Source organism: Melanostigma gelatinosum, assembly GCF_949748355.1.
Source record: "Melanostigma gelatinosum genome assembly, chromosome: 17".
In the NCBI taxonomy this organism is placed as follows: Eukaryota; Metazoa; Chordata; class Actinopteri; order Perciformes; family Zoarcidae; genus Melanostigma; species Melanostigma gelatinosum.
Window position 1 is genome coordinate 19,515,899 of NC_136650.1, and position 21,127 is coordinate 19,537,025.

General features: G+C 42.3%; 2 protein-coding genes across 2 annotated transcripts in view; both read right to left on the reverse strand.

Annotated features, from left to right (window-relative positions):
• Positions 1-486: 486 nt before the first annotated feature.
• Positions 487-9,541, reverse strand: parp10 (poly(ADP-ribose) polymerase family member 10). Its single transcript, XM_079288676.1, has 11 exons — positions 9,457-9,541; positions 8,383-8,558; positions 7,781-8,029; positions 6,143-6,373; positions 5,039-6,057; positions 4,687-4,899; positions 3,548-3,674; positions 2,474-3,475; positions 1,927-2,060; positions 1,668-1,842; positions 487-1,575 (listed from the first exon to the last, which is right to left on the reverse strand). Exons 2-11 carry the CDS (start codon positions 8,555-8,557, stop codon positions 1,277-1,279), a joined length of 3,624 nt encoding a protein of 1,207 aa, XP_079144802.1. The 5' UTR covers position 8,558; positions 9,457-9,541; the 3' UTR covers positions 487-1,276.
• Positions 9,542-12,332: 2,791 nt separating this feature from the next.
• LOC306791233 (CMP-N-acetylneuraminate-beta-galactosamide-alpha-2,3-sialyltransferase 1-like) overlaps positions 12,333-21,127 on the reverse strand; it is a 28,063-nt gene continuing 19,268 nt past the window's right edge. The window contains exons 3-6 of the mRNA XM_079287862.1: positions 16,600-16,779; positions 14,677-14,722; positions 13,831-13,950; positions 12,333-13,628 (exon numbers count right to left, since the gene is read on the reverse strand). Coding sequence (XP_079143988.1) covers positions 13,455-13,628; positions 13,831-13,950; positions 14,677-14,722; positions 16,600-16,779 — 520 coding nt within the window. The 3' untranslated portion in view covers positions 12,333-13,454. The remainder of the gene's footprint in view (positions 13,629-13,830; positions 13,951-14,676; positions 14,723-16,599; positions 16,780-21,127) is intronic.

Consider the following 21,127-nt stretch of genomic DNA (forward strand, 5'->3'; position numbering starts at 1 on the left):
ACAGGGTGATGCAAATTAATACAGAGTAAGTATAAAGAATTATATATATGGACATCTTGTGATTACAATTTTTAACCAAACCAAAATCCTATTCCGAGCTTGTTTAGTGTTTTAATTGTTTGCTAAAGCTCACGAAGGTCTGATCCCCAAAACACCTAATTGTATCTCATTTGAAGAAGCTTTATTTTTCTTTAAAATAACAATGATCTTTCTTTAGACTGCAATGTCTTTGTTTTCTAAAAAACAAAATGATTTGACAGAATTTGTAATAAAAAAAAAGAAAAAGATCTTTGGTAAATATACTCCCCGGCAGAAGTCACACAGACATAAGAATACTCAAAAAAGTATGATCAAAACGCTTCACTGATCAAAACGGACTCAAAAAGGCACATTCATCAAATCAAATGATGGCAGCAAATGCAGCCGGTGTACTGCATAAAGTAGGAACAGGGAATCAAGACCCACCACATGCTTTGCACACGTACAAACTCAGATAATTCTGTTTTATTTAAAAAAGAATACACAGGTCTCTTAAGTGCACATGGGCTAGACGTGACAGTTATGTATGGCTAAATTAACATTTCCAACATATATAGATAGCTCAGAATAAAAATATATATAATTGTAGTAATTTTCAACCGAGGTCTAATTGATCTTTTTGTAAATATGGTTATTGATTTTTAATCACATTTTCTTTTCGGTGCAGCAGTGGACTTGAATCTTTTCTCATATAACTAAGAAGAACCTGAACACGTCAGAGTAACTTCAGGGAAACTCAAACCCCAGAAACCCCAAAACAATGCATGTCATATTCTGTTCCTATCAAACTTTTTATGTGCACAAACTAATGCCTGGGGAAAATAATGGTTACACAGCAGCACATCCAGCGTTGTCAGCAGACTAAAGAGTTACATATCCAAAACTTTGTTGTGTCCACATTTTCTGTATGAAGGAAAATCGTGCGGCAAATCATTTGTGTGATTTCTAAATCATAAATACAACATATTTCAGATGCTTGCGAGTTTAAGCAAGGAGAACCATCATGCGAGTGTGTTGTACCAAATGAATTGTTAATTAAAATGAGCTTCTCTTGATCAGACTTGACTAAACTGAAGAACTGAAGGCGGAGCCACTCAAACATTCAACAGCAGTGCTTGATGACATTTCAAAACAAAACAAAAGAACAACGTTCACGATAATTATAATAATAATTAGCCCTTTATAAACCAGATTCTCTCCAGACTTATGGTTATAAACTGACAATTCGTCCGTTTCGTCAGCGGTGGATTCTCTGGCACGTGATGAGATATTCAGGAAACGCTTGCGTATCGTTGAAGATGACAAACATCCCCGGCTTGGTGATGTCGTCGGTCACGCTGTCGTATCGGAGGGGGATGTCGTCCGTCTCCTTCAGCGGGGCCGTCTTCATCGAATGGCAGCCTTTGGTGTAGTCTCCCGTTAGAACCTTTGACACAAAGACATACTTGTACCCGTCCGCATTTGGGGGGGAATACTGCTCCTGGACAGACAGCGCCGAGTTGACAGCAAAATACACGCCCTGACCGAAGACGGTGGCTGCGTGGAAGAAAAACAAAGACGTCAGAAATCGACGCCCGAGACGAGACAAAAGTGGGTCAGACAAGAGAACAGCAGCATCGCAAACATACCGTTCTTTCCACAGAAGCTTCTGTTGAACCCGTGAACGCAGATCTCTTTCACACTCGTCTCACTTGTGCCGTGATAGAGAGTCCGTTCAATCTGCGGGTACGTGGCGCGCTGCAGCACGCTCGCCTTCTTCAACTTGTACTGATTGTACAGCAGTCGATTCATGAGCTTCTCCACCTGGTAGGGGGAGGCGTTCGTGTTATTACAGACACACAAAACAATTTGTTGCAAAATATGCTGCCATTTTTGTTTGCAAGTCACCTTTATGATTCTGATTTTGCTGTGGTATTCCTGTATGGTCTCATAGAAATTCTTCACCACGTTCTGAAATTCGTCGGATTCCTCGTCGACTTTGGTCGCTTCGGGCAGATGTGACAGCAGAGAATATTCCTCTTCTGTTAAAAAAAGGGTTCAGACTTTGAGTTGTTGGATTAGATGTTACTTTTATCATTCATATAAATTATCAACAGAGACATTTAGCAAAGAAAACCTGGAGAAAAGCAGCAAAAGATGATCCGACGGGTGAAAAATATAACTGAATACATTAAGAAATTATACTGTTATTTCAATAAATAAAATGAAGCAGCGAGCTAGATAAGAGCAACAAATTCAGCTAGAAAGTTTAGAGAGAAATCACTAAATGACACAAAATGTCAATGAAGGTAGAAGCATGCTGTCTGCGTTAGCTTTCTTCAACATAATGGTGCATTCAGATATATTCTTGTCTCATAATCTTTTTAAATAAATACACAGAGCAATCCTCCTGCAGGAAACATAAAGCACTCGAACACTGTCAAGTTCTCTTTACCTGGTACATCAGCATCCAAATCCCCTAATTCGGGCAGCTTCCTGGAAACTTTCACAGCTTTCCCTGAAGCTATGTTGAACTCCTGCATCTTCTCAAAGTTGATGATGTGGGGCTGATTGTCCAGCAAGATGTCGACCGTTTTCAGCCTCATCCTCAAAGCGTTCTCGATGAACACGGTGGCATCGGGCGAATAGGGCGTCGTGTCTGAAGAGGCCGGGTCGTGATACACCCACTGGACCGTCCTCAGGATCTCCCGGTCGGATATGGCACTGGACATTTTCTCCAGCAGCAGCTTCAAGTCACACACTCCTCCGGTCACGTAGTCCTTGAAGCCGGAAACGGCGATGATGGTGCCCTGAATTTGGATCTCGACTGCGTGCTTCCTCTTGATCATCTCCAGGCACTTCCTGTGGTACTCGGACATGTTCTTCACACACCTGTGCTCCAATTTCTCCTCAGCCTGCCTCTGGCTGACCTTCTTCCCGAAGGCTATGTCCACCCGAATCAGGTCGCAGTTATAGCCGGCATACACGAGCATCTGTATGGTGTTGGCTGCCTGGATGGCATCCTGTAAGGAAACATCTGCGCCCTTCACCAGCTTGGGGCTCTTGTCACTGCTACAAGAGGCCTTGTGTTGGATCATTGTCTTGGATAGCTCCAAGGCTTGCTGCAGCTGTTCCTCCTCCTCCTCCTGGGACCAATGACTGGACTCCATGGAGTACTGGATGGCTAGAGACATTTGGGCCTCTTCTTCGAGGGCGCTAGAAAGGCCGAACGCTCCGTCATTCAGCGGGAGTGACCCACTTGTGGTGTTCCCTTCAGCCGAGAGCTGGGAGTCATCCACGGCCATCACAGAAGAGTCCTGGTCCGTCAGGCTGGTGGGTCCCTCTGCCGTGTACAGGTCCACGTCGGCCATGTCATCGGGTCGGTCTGAATTGGTCGCCGCCTTCTCGATTCTTTCATCGACGGCTGAGACGATTCTCTTCGCCTCCTCCAAAAGGCCTACAAAAGAGGTCAACAGACTGTTTAAAGCTGCACAGAAATACGGGACATTATTGCAGACAGAGATATTACCTTTGTCTGCAGTTCCATTATGATCAGTCTGCATTGAATCAGATTTTAAGTCCTGTGGAGAATCATCCAAAGAACTTTTCTGGAAGTTGCTGTGGGACATCATGTTCCATGCAGTTTGAAAAATGTCCTGGAATAAAACAAATACGGTGTTTCAGGAAACCTTCATTTCTACAATATCTCTACTGATCCGAGTTCGGTATACTGTACGGTGTGAAGAACGCCTCCAGCTGTTACAGATGTTCTCGGTGTCTCTGAGGCGCAGCTGCAAAGTCTGTTCGTTCAGTGGGGATCAATGGCGTTCAAAAACGTCCTTGTTCTTATCGCCTGTGTTTGTGCACCCATTCACTTCCATTCAATTCATACACCTGCTCATCAGGATTAAATATTCACATTCACACCGATGGCCTCCGGAGAAATTTTGCCTCAAGGACACATCGACATGGACAAAAGGAGCCAGAACCGAACCGCAAATCTTCAGACTGATCTTCCTCAATATTTCCTTCACTAACGTTTTGAGAGTTTATTTCGTTTATTTATCCGACGTAGCGAAATCACTGCGTGCACGCAATTTATCCTGGTACACAGAGGCACAGCTGGTCCCCCCCCCCAGTCACCGCTCCTTGTGTTATTACTGTGACAAAGGAAAACCAAACTCTGTGCTCTCTGAAGCAAATTGTTGATTCTCGTGACTGGAGCGTCAGAATCTTACAAATTGTTGTGCTTTGGAGAATAGCCAGCAGTGGTGCACTTAATGGTCTGAAACTACAAGTACCGGTATGTTTTTTTCATTTGTATAACACAGCATGTAACACACTATCTGATGTTTGCCTCGGATGTGCAGTAATGCCTTTACCGCACCAGTTAGCCTGATCGTAACAAAACATTTTGAACACAAACATTGTTTTTCATACGTGTGTGTGTGTGTGTGTGCGTGCATGCGTGCGTGTGCGTGATGCGAGGCTGGCAACAAAGGAGCAGTAAGACCTGCTGTAAACTCAGCCTCAGGCTGTGCTGCACCACACCTCAAGACTGCGTGTCAAGATGAATGACAACTGGTTTGACTAGTTAACTGAGAGGAAGTATGAATAAAACAGAGGACACAACACACGAGGAAAAGCTCCGCCCTGCTCCATCGTTACCTGGTGCGGCAGGTATTCCCAGGGCACGTGCTTTGGGTTGATATAGACCGTAAACTTTGTCTCCATCTCCTTCAGGATGCTCTTGCACTCCTTCTCGTTTAGAAACCTGGTCACTCCTGGGACATTCACTGTGATGGTTCTGGTGCAGATAGAGGACACGACACCTTGCAGCACCTCCTCGGCCATTTGACAAGCAGTAGCGTGGCCATGGAGCTATCGGGTCAAAAACAATGTTAAAACGGCAACAGAAATTAAGGAGACAGTAGCTTGAAGAGCAAACATTCAATCACCAGTGGCATGAAACCACTGCTTCTTACTCTGCTTGGACACGTGATACTGGTGCATCGCATACCTTTAACCCACACACGTCCTCTGCTTCCAGGGGAAAAATCGACACCTGGTCCATGTCAGCCAACAGCTGATGACAATGGATCTGGATGTATTTCAGCATGCCCGGCTCCATAGAGATGACCGTCTCCCTTTCGATGGGCGTCGTAAGAAAGTCCATGATTGCCATCTGCTTCTCGCTCTCCATCCCTTTCAGAGTGAAAACATCAATATTCCCGGCTTGTTCAGACACCTTCACGGTGGAGAAACCCAGAGCCTGCAGGAACTCGGACCACTCCCTGCAGTACAACATGCACTCATATTCCGCGTCCACCGGTATGCTGAGGTGACACAGCTGGGATTTTAAAAAGCTACACGCCTGGTCGGCAGAGTTCTGGCACATGGAGGTTAAAACAACATTACAGTCTGATACGGTGTAGATGGCAGGTGACCCAGTTCGAGTCATAGTTTGCAGTAGATTGTGTTTTACGTCTTCTCTTGCGAGGAGCTGAGCCTCTTCTGGCTCGAGGGTGAAACGAGTCTTAGCCATTTTGACAAAACAGTCCAAGATGGCGCGTCTTATCTGCTCGACGTTTTGTCTGTCGGTCCCTGCAATGTGCACGCCACTGTCTTGGATTCGGATGGTGAGATTCGGGTGAGCATTTTCAGTGTCCCGTCGAAAGGTGCAGAGTTGAAACAAAGCAAGTTTTGCTGGGTCAGTGAGAGGAATATGGCTCGATAGTGTTTCTTCCTCCTCCGTTTGCTCCTCCATGACTTCCTCTGCCGCCGCCTCCTCTACTGCTTCAGGGGCAGCAAGAGGCTTTGAGGCCACATGAGAGGAGGACTGGCCGGTCGCATGGACCACCATGGGAGGACTGGTCTGCATCTGAACATCCTCGGAGTTTCTCTCAGTCATATCTTGGCTTCCAGTTCCGGAGTCCTGTGACGTTAAACTGTCTGTGGGTAAGAGGAAGTCGAAGTACGGTCTCACGACGAGATCAGCATCGTCCAGCTTGTGCGGGTGGTCGAGAGTAGGGCCCACCGCTGTTAGAAGGAAACAGTTTGGTTAATAAAGAAAAATATGACGAAACAATAAGAGTTTTAAAAAGGTCGTGGAACACAAACTTACATTCATAATTGACAAAGGACACCTTGGCTGCACCAGCTGAAAGCATCGTGACGTCCTTCACCGTCTGATTTCCACCTCGCTCGCTCTCAAAGTACAAAGTGAGCAGGTCTGGAGAGGTGCTGGGTTGCAGGTTCTCCACTAACACGGAGTCAGTCGGCTCAGTCTCTTCGAGAGTTACCTCGGCCCCATCAAGTTTCCTCTTTGAGATTCTAGCAGTAAGGTTTTGGAAATCTGCCAAAAAATAAGATAGATAGACAGATAGATGTAAACTTTATTTATCCCCAGGGGGAAATTCGTTTGTAGCAGCAGCAATTTACAGAGTAAAATACAACATATGGAATGCACAATATCTACAGTACAATAAAATAACAGAGCAGATATTGAATTGAAGGAATAGATAAATAAAAAATAAAAAATAAGCTAGAATAGAAAATAGAACTGCACAGTATATACCATGAATATAGTGGTATTAATTAAATAAAATGAGCAACTAGTAAACTAAACTAAACAACCTGGACAGTAGAGCCAGGATCACCAACAACAAGCAACAGCCGTGTAGCGTTGTAGTCATGTGAAGGACGACGATCTGGCCCGAGGTGTTTTATTATAAAGTCTAATGGCAGAGGGCAGGAATGTTTTTCTGAATCTGTCTTTGTGACAGGGGCGCTGCATCAGTCTGTTGGAGAAAGTGCTCCGCTGTCCCTGCAGGAGGTGATGGAGAGGGTGGTCCGGGTTATCCAATATGGATGATAGTTTCTTCAGTGTCGTCCTCTCCACCACCTCTTCCAGATCGTCTTGTTTGCAGCCAATGATGGAGCCGGCCTTCTTAACTAGTTTGTTAAGTCTGTTGGTGTCTCCGGCTCCAATGCTGCTCCCCCAGCAGACTACAGAAGTACAGTGCACTGGTCACAACAGACTGTAGAACATCTCCAACATCTTGCTGCACACGTTGAAGGATCGAAGTTTCCTCAAGAAAGAGTCGACTCATCCCCTTCTTGTACACAGCGTCGATGTTGTTCTTCCAGTTCAGTCTGCTGTCGATGGAGACACCCAGGTACTTGTACTCCTCCACCATGTCCACATCCTCTCCCAGAACTCTCAGCGGTTGTGGAGCCGTCGTCTTCCTCCTGAAGTCGACCACCATCTCTCTGGTCTTGGCCACGTTCAGACGCAGGTGATTTCTACCGGCCCACTCCACAAAGTCCTCCACTGCTGCCCTGTACTCCTACTCCCGTCCATCCCTTATACACCCGACCACTGCAGAGTCATCAGAGAACTTCTGCAGATGGCATGACACAGAGTTGTACTGGAAGTCAGTGGTGTACAAGGTGAACAGGAAGGGAGACAGAACAGTTCCCTGTGGGGCTCCAATATCACTGACCACCGTATCAGACAGCACACGGCCCAGTCGGACAAACTGTGGTCTGCCTGTGAGGTAGTCAGTGATCCAGGAGACGGTGGATGCGTTCACCCCCACCACCCGCACCACAGTGGGGAGCTGCTGCAACAGGCAGCCGCTGACACGGCGCCATCTTAGTACCGTGAATAAAACATATTAAACAATGCTATGAAAGAAGATGACAACCTGAATATTTGGAAGCACAAAAGCAAAAAGGAAACCGTGTGTGTTTAGTACACCTTTCGAGAGGGGTTGGCTGAGTTGAATGAGGATGAAATCTCTCCCGGGTGAGGGATACAGAGTGTAGTCAGGCATGTTCAAGCCCATCATGTTCTCCACATAGAGCTCGATCATCTCCGTGCTGGTGTTGGGGTTGATCCCCCGCAGCAGCAGCAGCAGCCTACATCGGTCCTTCGAGGCCGGCTTTCTCACACTCAGCTCGACATTGTGCAGAACGTGGTGCCCTTTACACAGCACTCTGGCTGCAGCTGTCAACGTGATCCCAACAGAAATGAAAGGCAGAATTAGCATACGGTGCTTTAATGACAAATTGAGACACCGTTTCCATTAATCGTCTAGAATTAGAACTTCTTATTCGCACAGTAATGTTCTGTTTCTCCTTAAGTGTGACAGGCTGTATAAAGTTGTGATACTGTATATATTCTACCTTTCACAAGTGCAGACTACACCAGAGTTGACGATGATATTGTTTGTTGATGTTACTTTGTTAAGAAATTGGACATTTTGAAGCAGCTACTGTCAAAAGTTACCAAATCGCAAAATATTGATGTACATATTTGCTAAAAATTCCCCTGACAAATACTCCTATGTTGCCACTTGCCTTCTGCCTCTTCAAACAGCAGTATGGCGCGGTCACCGTTCTTCTCCACAGAGACGAGTGGACCCCCCCCAGAGCGCCGCTTATTCTCAAAGTACAGGAACAGCAGCTCCTCATCCACGAATGCCGGCAGCGCCAGCACCTCCACCGTCCGCTCCTCAGGGCTTTCAACAGGCATTCTGAAAATAATATGAAACACATGTAAACACATCGTTTATCATCTTTGGGTTAGGGTCAGACCAATCCTGGAACACATCTGTCTGAAAACAACGTAGCTGCTGGGGACAACTGCCAATATCTCAGGTGTACAGGAGATGCAACGAATATCCAGGTCATCATCTTCCATGTCAGTGTAAATAACGCTACACTGTATATCAAAATCCTAATGTTTCAGACTTTGACACTGAAAATATATGAATACTGTATTTTACAATACATTTAGGAAATATATATTTGGAAAATTAAGTGTTTTATTTTGTAATAAATAAGACATTGCATTTGAATCAAATTAACTTTATAGTATTCGTATAGACTTCCACACAAGAGTACAGGTAAGTTTCTGGGTTATCTATAAGCAGTTAAACAGAAAGTTTAAAACATATTGACAGCAAAATATTTCAACAAGCAACAAACACAGTTCCATTTTTAAATGTGTTTAAGAGGACAGAGTTCTGTTGTGATCGATTAAAGCCTACACACACACACACACACGCACACACACAACACTGAACTGTCCACCGCTACCTGACAGGAAGCTCGGCCTCTACAACAGTCAACGTCACAGTATGAAATGTAATGGTGGTGCACTGAAGAGACGTTCCACTTCAACTGTTTACCAAATAGAGTCACCTATTCTTCGTCTGTTGTTCCTCTACTGCGTGTAATTTACCTGAAGCTCGCGTCTGCTCTTTGCTATCGTTAAGCTAGAAAGTGAAACTGGAAAGTTAGCTAGTAGCTACAGCTGCCATGTTTTAAAACACGGAAGCTCGGTGTGTTTTGTCGCACATGGTATTTATTCTCAGAATAATAATATACATTTCGCTGAGGATATACAAGGTTTGCTGGATCATTACTTACTTGGGCTACAATGCAAACATTTGCTCATAAAGTCGTTCTGCGACAAACGGAACGACAGGCGGAGGACTTCCGTGTTGTGCTGCTTGTCGGGCAGATGATGACGTCATTGGCTACAAGATTTAAAGGGGAACGCACCGCGATTTAAGGTTCCCGATCCCAATGTACCCAAGACCTTAAACCCTGAAACCTCAGGGACTTACTGGGGTCACCTGGTAAATGGTTGGCCAAATCCTAATACCCCCGCCTTAAACGCCTTAAACCCTGAACCATGGATTTACTGGGGTCACCCGGTAAATGGTTGGTCCGATCCCAATGTCCCCCTCTAATACTTAAACTTTGAACCCTCAGGGATTTACCAAGCTCACCTGAGTGTGAGAGACTTGAAATTGTGTAAATATATCACGTTCCGATGACATCTAAAAATATTACGTAGGAATTGTGGGAATTTATTTTATATTTTTTTACTCCCTGATTTGAACATCTTCCAGACTCTTTCCTCACAAGATGAGAGGTAATTGTCGAACAATCTTTTTTTACTGGTTTTTGTCAAAACAGCTTCAATAACAAAATGAAATGTTTGATGTGTAATGTAGGCCCTGCTTTTATTCCTCTAATTTCATGTGTTTTTCTGTTCCATCTTTAATCCTTAATGTTTCTGAGTAAATGTAATTTGCCAGGCTGAACACCCATGTGCCGTCCTCATGGTTTACCTTATTTATTTTTTACATCTCCATGCTTGGTAGCCCTGTGATTAAGGTCACATTGCTATGAACTGTGGGTAACTCCCGTGGGCAAAGTTTGCAGAAATGTGGACTTACGAAAAGGGTTCACAAAGCCCTCAAACACTCGACGATTTGACAGTGTGGCCCTAAACCCTCACGGACTTTGCGGGAGCACGCCTCAAAGTCTGTGAGGGGTTTATTTGACTTTCTTATGGCTGCAAGTCCAATAGACTTCCATACACGACATCATACAGCATTTAATTGTGAGCTTATATGTGCTTGATGAGTTCTCCATACTGAATGTTAACTTCAACAGAGTTTGCATTGTCTATCTTATGAGTGAGTTCTCAGACCCTATAGGCTATAATGCAACTATTATATCTCATCAATTATAAATGTGTTCATTATAAGTGGCGTATGTACAGTCTTATGGGATGTGGGATTTATTCAAGGGTTCTGGAAAAGTGTTAAAGAAGTGTGTAGCAGCACGCAGGGCCAAGTCTGCAGGGACAACAACTTTAAATGTTAATCTCATTTAAGCTTTCAATTTAAAAGTCAAACATCCTGCTGAAGCACAGTTTACCATTCACTGTTTACATTTCGTGTTACATTCCGATGGTATCTCGTCATGTGTTTAATATAGATTATTTCAGAAAAAAATAATAATAATCTTGAATATTAAATGGAAATAAGAGAAAATAACCACGAGAACCTGCCGGTACAATATTCCCAACAGCAGAAAGAGAAATGAGTTCAAAGCGGTTGCCCAAAGGCAAAACATATTGATGTTTATAGAAACAATTATTATGCTGTTGAGAACCACTGAAATGTTGTGTATTTCTCTAAAAATTATGAATTTTATTAAATCATCAAATAAAATAATTGAGTGTGTATACCAGTCTGACAGTAGTGTATTATTTATTAATAAGCCTCCTTATCCTTTTCAAATATTTTTGCAAAAAAACTCCAATTAAGTGTTTCTGTATTGTGGGAGTTCACTGACAACTGAATAACTGAACAATGCATGTTTTTCATTGTCCATCCCTCCCACACAAGTCAGTATCAATGACCTGAAAGTGAGAAACTACACAACGAAAATAAAAACGTTAATTCTTATAAAGGTGCTGCTTGGTTGGGTTTTACATAAGTATACAACAATGTACACCTCAACTGGATGGAATTGAAGATCAAACACGGGTGTGTGGCAGACTCTGTAATGGTTGAAGTTTTAAAAGTGTCTGTAATTGCTTTCGCATCGCATCGGTCTTATAATGGACAAATCAAGTGACGTTAATGCTGATACATGGTCTTGTCCACTAGGTGACAGTGTCCCCTGCAGAACAGATGTACACCACTCACTGTCGTCTACAAGGTGGCTGTCAAATTTGAATTAAACAAATATTGTGGCATCAGCCTGCTCTCGCATGGAGAGGAAAAACATCATAAAGACACTGAACGGGCAAATGTCCCATTATGTTTCAAGGCACGCGGAGCAAATCATGGACTATTTCATGAGCACCACCAAGCTGAATGCCTGACAGGAGTTACAATGTTTCAGATCAGATTCTTGGATGAAAATGATAAGTCATGAAGCATTCACACATCTACAACACCTTCCATTCACACATCTACATCAATGATTTAAAGCCTGGACAGCTGTGTTTCGTCAAAACTGCAGAGCCAGATATGTTGCCAACCCAACATTCTGTTCTGTGGCACATGCTAAACAGTATACTGACAATTACTGAAGTGGTTATATGTTATGTTTCATGCTCATGACGCTTTAAAGATGCAGTGTGCAGGATTTGGTGGCATCTAAAGGTGAGGTTGCAGACTGCAACCAACTGATTGTCCTCCCGCCCACCAAGCGTGCAGAAAAACTAAGGGGGACGACGAGAACATTTGAAAATGGCCCTATCTAGAGCCATTGTTTGGTTTGTCCCTGCTGGGCTACTGTAGAACATGGCGACCAGCTCCGGGAAGAGGACCCGCTCCGTATGGACATATGTTTATATGCTCATTCTTAGGAAAACACAACGAGTCTTATTTTCAGGTGATCCCACGCTAAAGAAAGCATACTCTTCTACATTTCTAAATGATACACACTGTTCCTTTAAAATAGACACTATACACACAATAATAACAAACTTTTAAAGGTTGCAAACAAATTTAGTAATACAAATGAAAATAATGAAAATACAGTGCATTGTGATGGTAAAAACCTCCCACTAAAGGCACTTAAAACCTACTTTTTATTAATAATATGTCACAATGTACATCAGAAATGTGCAGTATGGATTTTAATGACAAGGCACCCCTGTACAGGCTGTATCATATGTCCAGTCTTCGTGATAAATGATGAACGTTTATAACTTCAACAACTTGTTGTTCAACAAAGAACCTGGTACAACACTGATGAAAACCTCATCGATGGCTCCACTATAGCTCCATAACTCCAACGCCATCTCTTGCTGCAGGTCTCCAGTAATAGAGCCCTTTAGGGCTAGTGGACATTCCAACAATCAGCCCCAAAACAATGTTTTACTATGTAATGAGCCATGTTGTTAAAAAGATGTAAACATAAGTAATCTGTGATCCTAAATTTCTTGAATGCGACCTTTGACACTGCTTCAACGACAGTTAACGAAAGTTACTAATAGTTGCACACTTAAATGTATGCAAGGTGTGTTTTAGATGGTCTGATTTCAGTATGTTTCGACTCAGTATATTCAAATATGAATACATTTTAGGTGAACAAAAAAAAAAACATAAGTAAAGAAAAATCTGCATTGCTTGACCATGATTTCTGACCACAATGTTGAGAAATAAAATTCACAGAAATCAGCAGATCTTATCTGTCGTCAGTGACCATCAACATACAAAGCTTAAGGTGGCCACAATGCTAGTAAATAGCCAAGAACTCAAAGAGTATGCACATACAATAGTACAAAAGCTGTTCATGTACAGCATGATACGTGACGCATTTCATTCGGGGGTGACGTAAACGAATGGCAGTGCTTTTGTCTTGTTCATGGCCTGGTCATTGTCTTCGTCTGGGCACACAGAGCAGAGAGTGAAGCTCTATTGGTTTGTCAATAGCATTTGAATCGGGGGACGAAAAGGAAACAGGGCGGACCAGAAGAGTTCATGTGACGACGTCTTTCTAAATCATGACAAAAGCACTCTTCTTCCAGCGTGAGGCGAATGAAAAAGAAACATTTGAACGGCTGCTGAGGTTCGTTTGGTGGTCATCCCGCTGCGCAGGTGTGCTCGGTATCATCTGCCTCTGAACATTTGAATCTTGTGCTTGTCTGCCAGCAGCAGGGTGACATTATATTCGTGATCTCCATCATGGACTCCCGTGTGCCGGAAAGCTCCGGCCAAATGGTTCTCCTCCCAGTAGTGGTGCCAGTTTCCGTACTGGTCTGCACCGAATCCAAACACGCTGACCTGGAGCAGACGAGGAACAAAAGCATGTCAGAAAAACATCAACCGCACGGGATTTTGTTTGGTTTCTCACATCACTTCAGATTCCTTATTTTTTCCAAACACATTGCGGTATTCTGAAAGGGCGATGTGCAAAGTTTACTGAGGAAATCCAAGCAGCTCTTGTTTGTCACGGTTGTGTTCGTAGTACAGTGGCTCAACTTACTTCATCACATATGTGGATGGCCAGCATTAAGCTGAGGAAGCCAGTGGAAGGATATCGTCCATGACCTTCAAGCCAAGACTCGTAGACGTATTTCAAAAACGTTGGACTGTAAATCAACACCTGCGAAAAAAGACGTAAAGCGGAGAAAAAGATTTCCCAGTTACATTTATAACTCTGTATTCTATCTTGTTTTAGCGGCAAATACCGATTGTAAGCGTTGTGTCACTGCTCTGCGGCTGTTCTAATGCCACTTAAAAACACTCTACACTCCTGCTCACTGGCAGATATCACTTTTCGCCGGCATATACCAATGGTGTACCACTCTTGTTTTTTACAAGCTGATTCTTAGTGAAAAGTCACTTTGACGAATGGTATGTCGATCTTATTTGACCAGCCTCATGGCACATTATAGCAATATATGTGAAAGTACACAGATCTTTCTCTCAAGTAACAGCACAAATATCACAGTCTAAAAAGTCCATTACAAGTAGAAGTCCTTCACAAATGTGATTGTAATTAAAGTATGAAAGTGTTACCTGCAAATAAATGTACTTAAGTAGCAAAGTAAAAGTATTAATTTCAGAGTGTACTATTAATAATACATCGATTTATTGGATAATATTACTTAACTTTGTAATTTGCATGCTGTCGGTTAGTTGCACGGCATCATATTCTCAACGTTCTTCCCATGTTTTCGTGTATAATCTTAATCTGAAGTACAATACTTGAGTAAATGTACTTTCAGATGGAAATACCCACAAGACTGGCGTCAGTACACAGTAATTAGGAATGAGATTTTCAAAAATCACAGTCAGTGTAAGTGTTAAAAACCTCTGTATGACTCACCTTATCTTTGTTTGCCTTTATCCTGGACACAACAGCTGTATATGTGCTGTAACACAAGAAAAGAACAGGAACTTAAATTATGGGCGTTTTAATTGCCTTGAAAATCCCTCAAATGTTGTTTTTGCTAAACACTACTCTGCTTATTTGTCTGCAATCACTGTTATCAAATCCACAATCACAGTATGAGCGTCCGTGAGTTTGATTTAAAATGTCTCAAAATAAATGCCCGGTGTCATCACAGCAACACATGCGTATGCTCGCTGTCAAACGTTTGCCATTTTGCATCGTTCATCGCGTGAGGGCAGGCGGTGTTTGTCGATCCAGGGTGTTGAAGATGCTGCAGAGTTACAACAGGAAAACGGGGGAGGCTCTTTGTGTCCACATCCGGTTTGCATATGAACATTTTCAGACGCAAAACTGAAGGAAGAAGCTGTAAAAACAATCAAAGTCAATGTAAATTCTACACCGTGCCTGTGCCGCCTTTGTAGGAAATGCAAAGCGTTGGCATGCTAATGACTGAAGTGAAAAGTACTAATTACACTGAGATACAATCCAGACAAATGTTTCCAATTCAAGTATGTTTTTTTCTATCAAGGCTATTGCCATCGCAGCACTGTGTCTCATTAAAATTCAAAGATTATGCAGAGCTTTAATGCCGTTTGGAAATATGTGCTGTACAATATCGCAGTCAAACCAATTCCTCTACATTTCGTGGTGAGTGAATATGAAAATGGCCGAGCTTGTGTCTGTGGCATTGTGCTACACACAACATTATACACCCTGATGTTAAAAAGTGCACCGTCCAACACACACACACACACAGGTTTGGCATTTTTGCTCAGAGAAGTGTTTAAATTTCAGGATGTGGGTCGGTCCTTTCATAGAGCCTCGTTCTATTTCACAAGAATAGAAAATGTAACAGAATGATTTCCAACACTCAGCTAAGATCTGCTGGGCTAATGCTGACATTACTGCCAGGGAAGGGACATTTAATGATGCAGAATGATTTGCTTTGGCAGAGTTGGAAGACAACAGAAACATTTGTTTGGATCTACTCGTCCTTCTACTTTCCAACATGTTGGCTTGTTAGAGTTATTGGCAGCAGCTTCATTTTCAGGGCTGTCCAGTAATGAGACTAATGATTACGGGTCAGTGAGAATGAAGCAGCTGAAGGTGAAATTTACTGGAAGACTAACTTTGAGTGATTATCCATGTTATGGCAATCTGACAAATAGGAATACTGAGGGAGTGTTGTTGTGACAATCTGGTATTTGGAGAGAGCAAATGGATTAGGGAGCGCAACACATGATGCATCGTAATGCCTTCAAGCCTCCTCCTAAATTCCTGGGACAGTTATTGAACTCTGATTTAATGGAGAAATGGTGCGGTAAATGAAGCATGTATATTTTAATAATATTTATTTGGAAGTAATTATAGAAATTGAAATAAAAATTAGAGAGCATCTTGTGTGAGATCTGTGTCTGGTAAGTAAAAAAGAAAACCGTGGAATAACAGATGTTTAAATACATTCCTATGAATTTTGGACTTTAGGCATCAAACCATTGCCCCTTTAATAATGCACATTCAGCAGACACAGAGCAAAGTCCAATATTCACCAGCTAGTTGCTCACCTCTTTAGTGTGGTACTGGGAAGCTATAGCTTACTGTGGGTATATCAGTTGTTTTTTTTGCTGAAAACAGCTGTCTGTTGTGGCTTGAAATGTGGTTAATGAATTGCGGGCCATTAAACCAAAATAATGAGCAAAAAAATGCTAAAAAGCTCCGTAGGGCTGAGGGGAACTGCAGACTCGAGCGATAATTCGTTGTGGATTCATCCCCCTTTCACATTACACAGTCATTTGATCCATTTGTCATATAAAAATATTGATTAGTGCCGCTTTAACAACCGATAAGTACTCTTACTGTTTAATGGTGCCCGTGGTCAGAGCACTAATGATCCACTGCAGATCCAGAGTCTTGAAGGGGATCAGCACCAGGCGGGTGGTGTTGTCCAGGTCTATGGCACTTTCTGGATACATGACATGGTGTGTTGTTCTGGTGCCCACATCCTCTTCAAAACCAGAGGTGGGCCCCTGGTTCATTCTGCGGGGACAAAGAAACAGAGATTGTTATGTTTCCAAGCTTTTTAAAAAGAAAAAAATCTTCTCGATCTGTCTTCATCCTTTCCAGGACAGTTCAAATTGAGGTTTATTTCACCCACATGTTACAAAGATGGGAAACATCTGGCTTTTTGTTGTACGAATCCAAATGGCACCGAGACCATGCGAAACCAGCCATGATTACAATTCGGAGAAAAAAAAGTCAATACAAAAACATACAAAGACAAAAAGCACAATGTGTCCTCCTTCAACATGCTTTTGGAAATACAAACAGCAATTCAGAACAATCCAGTGTCCATTTAGAGCTCAACAATCACCGCTTGGCAAGCTAGAGGCAAGGCGTCCCTATTATTATGTCCAACAATACACAGTGATTGGCTGCTATATACAGTGGCTTGACAGTGGCAGTTAGTCAGCAGTGGCGGTCAGCGGAAGGAAGTGACACAGAGCATCATCTGTTGAGCATCATCTGTTTGCGTGCTCCAGTCTGAGCAAAACCACACTCCTCATTACTGATTGAGATGACAGACATATAACAACTTGACATTTTCAGCCGGAGCCTGTCAAGACTCACAAACAACCTCCTGCAAGAAGCACTTTGCGTCTGCGCTGTCTCACAGCTGTTGAGATTTTTTGTTTTGTTGCTATTTCATGTTGCAACGTGTAAGATATAAAATGACGTATGAGATGTCGCCTCTTGGGTTAAGATGACCTTGCGCATTTGGACAGAAAACTGAAACTAAAAGACAAAATAAAATCAAAGTGAAATGAGATTTAAATGGATATGGTTTTGGGGGAAATGGGGCAAGAAGTGTTGACTTTTGTGCTTCATGCTCAAACACTTGTTGCAGCTCTTGCGCCATGAGATGGACCATTGCGTTACATCGAATAATAATAAGGAAGACATGGTTGTATTTCATCAATCAAGTCAAAAACACTACACTGATATATCAAGGTGATCACACAGAGATATGTGAAATGACCACGATATCCTAACAGTGCATTACGTGTTTGTGTCACATAACGTGCAAAATGACTCGCTGCCACCACAGAAACAGGCTAACGGTAGCTTTAGGCAACAAAACAAACAGTAGTTTCAGGATAAAACATAATGGTTATGCTTAAAATAAGTAATACATATAAATAAATATGTAAACACATCACAAACGTAATGACGTTTCGCGGCCTGCGCGTCGTGTACCTCCAAATTCTTGTAACTTGGCACGCCCATGACCAGAGCTGACTATCTGTCAACACTAAGCACCATTAACATGTCTGAGGATTTTACACAGCAGGCAAAATTCATTCTAAACCGGACGTCTTAAAAAAAAATCTTCATTTGAGTAAACATTTTGCAGCCAAACCAAATTGTTGGACATTCAATCTTTGTGTCTTTATACAGCTTTCGATACTTGACTTCTATATTCACAGTGCTCGTATAAAGGCAATACGTAGTCCATGACTGTGAGATATGAGTTCACAGTTAATAACAATTTCTCTGTAAACTGTTCAGGAAAGAAGAACCAGGTTTTGCCACTGCTGCATGTTGCTTTTGCAACATATGGAAGAAGAGAAGGATTGGCAAGAGGTTTTATGATGCAATATCTCAATAGAAAAGAACAGTTTTTGACAGGACTACGATGGTGGATTTCTCTCTAAATGGCAACTATAGCTTCTGGGAATTTAATAATTGCACACCAAATGGATCCCTGTCGTCCAGGGCGGATGAAAAAGGACAGCAGCGAGCGCAGAGGAACACCATGCCACATATCAAAGAGCATAATGTGCAGAATTCATCACTTCTGCAGCACATGCTTTATTTGGATCCCCGTTAGCTGCCTCGACGGTAGCAGCTGCTTTTTCTGGTGCCTACACATCACAAAACACAAGCTATAAAACTAGACATGTAACACATAGCAATCTCTTTCAGGACATTTTCAAGACAAACAAAAGTCCGGTAAAATATTACACATCACGACACATCAAATTGCATTCCATCGTAGTTGATCAGTTCGGAGTCTTTTACTGCTGAGCGGTTACCCAGAGCGCCACCGCTTGTTTACTAGAAATATCTTCATATTGAACGTGTCGCGTGTCCAAATTGCACCAACTTCTGTGTGATATCCAACTGTGTGATATCCAACTTTAACACCACATTACTTTGTTACTTGTCATAGATACCTTTGGTTTGTCTTGAGCTTTACGTAATCTTCGCAGCAAAACAACAATATACCATCATACCATATATCATCTTCTTCGACTGCGACTTGTGACTAAACTGTATCCCATTTGACGTCTTGCACAGCAACTTAAAAAATGTAAAAGCATGTAAATGTAAAATGTAAAAAGCATTTCTAATGCTCTGGTGAATGTTACAAGTATAATTAAAATCCTTACTGTTCACGACCACACACACCTCTGGTCAGCCACAAAACATGTAGAAGAGAAACACCTCTTCCACTAACAATGACTTCGTTTACGCGCTCATATTCCACTATTATTCTGAATATGACTCATGTAAAGATCATATTCCGTTTGGATATTTTAAAGTAGGGCTTATTCCGAATGGAGCATTTTCCAGTTAATGTGGGACGTGCCGATATTGTTCTGGTTTTAGGAGCATTCTTTGGACATGTATGCAGCGCATTCGTAATATGCGTCTCAACGGGGGTTTTTAATGGCACTTTGCAACACAAGGCCTCTTCCCTGTTTACAACCAGCTCTGTGCGTCGTACACAATCCAATAAGAAATAGTTTGCAACACTGAAGTAAAGATGAATGCCCAAAAATAAAGCCCACATTTCTGTTTGAAAGGAGAAACACACCTACTTTAAAGCATAATGAAGGACTTGGATATCAGCAGGTTTTTGTATATGTGAAAATATCGCAACGCCGACCTTCATAAGACGGTGGTTAAAGGAATGAAAAAGGGAGGCTGGGTTTGCTCAGTCCAACAAGTCCGCCAACGATGGAAAACTTTGAAAAAAAACCATATGTTGATGCAAAGAAGCAAAATGGCAACCTCTCTGGGAAAGACTCATCTTTTTTGTCTTCTTCTTGAAAAGTGAAAAATGTAAGACTGCGATGCTGATACTTGATTAACGGCACCTTTAATGTCAAGGCTGTTTGTCTGCCAGCAGGCAGTTGGACATTATTTGTCTAATTGTTATTAATTTGTCCTCAAAATGCTGAAAGCTGTACCGATGCTTCAAGGTGCAGCCGGCTCACGCGGCATGTAAAAGCCATCTAACACTTTAAAGGTCAGTGGCATTTCAGCACTGTCTCATTTCTTCACATTCTCACGAGTTCGCTGCTCTCCTGTGTAAGCACGAGTGTGTGTGTGTACATTTTCAAAATGCCTTTGCAGTTCCAGCTGACTAATAATCATGATGAGGAATGAACACTCTGTATATTTTATATTAGGTAGGTGAGGCTTTGTAATTATAAAAAGGCGAATACTAAACTTGCATTGTGGCACTCAAGGTTGTTTGGAGAACAGCGTGGTACTCTGCCTGTAAGCTTTACATGGCATGTAGCGAGTGCTCAGGCTCGTTATCTTCTGCATCACACTCGTTAAGCATTTACTTAACGAGGAGGTCGCTAACTGTGCACGCACACAGTTTGTGCTCTCCTCTTTGGTTTGATTTAAAAATATGAATGAAAACATTATTATTGCAAATTGGCTAAACTTTGCTTTTGGTCTCCCTTGCAGCTACATCTTTAAAGTTATGGGTAATATAAGTAAGTTATGGTAATATGTACTCTCCTGTTGGTCTTAGTGAATACTCGGGCAGCAGAATTTTAAATTCATTTTGGTTTGTTGTTTTCTTTGGTAGACGGGAAGGGAGGAATGAATGCCAAAGCTGAACAAAAGCTATTCGGCCCAGTTTGAGCACATTTCTCTTCAGCAAAAAGCTGACTTCTGAAATGTTGCGTCAGGCTTATCAAAGCAGCCAGAATTATTAATGCTAGCATGCCTTTCAACAACTTTCAAATGCTTTGCAGATTGTGCACAGTAAAGACAACATGAAGCAGGTTGGAGAAAAGCTCAGCTATCTCGTCCTTTTCAGGATTACACGTCAAAGCCATTTCTGCAAAACCTTCTGCTTGCAGCGACTGTCACTCTCTACAATACACGTGTCTAGCGAACTACAAATCAAAACTCATGGCGTTGGTAAATATGACGGGACCCGAGTTAACCCTCAGAATCCAGCTTGTCACATTCGAAACAGTTGAAATAATCAAGGCGACTCTAATTTCCTGCAGGAGGAATCATTCACTGCTAATAACGTCAAGGTTTTATTCTTGTTGCACACATAACATTTCACTCT

Excerpts from the sequence above, each read along its gene's own strand:
- parp10 (XM_079288676.1), bottom strand. The coding sequence starts at position 8,557 with ATGCCTGTTGAAAGCCCTGAGGAGCGGACGGTGGAGGTGCTGGCGCTG. Across the intron at positions 8,030-8,382 it reads GCTGTTTGAAGAGGCAGAAG|CTGCAGCCAGAGTGCTGTGT; the intron begins GCAAGTGGCAAC and ends TCACGTTGACAG. Across the intron at positions 6,058-6,142 it reads GTCCTTTGTCAATTATGAAT|CGGTGGGCCCTACTCTCGAC; the intron begins GTAAGTTTGTGT and ends TCCTTCTAACAG.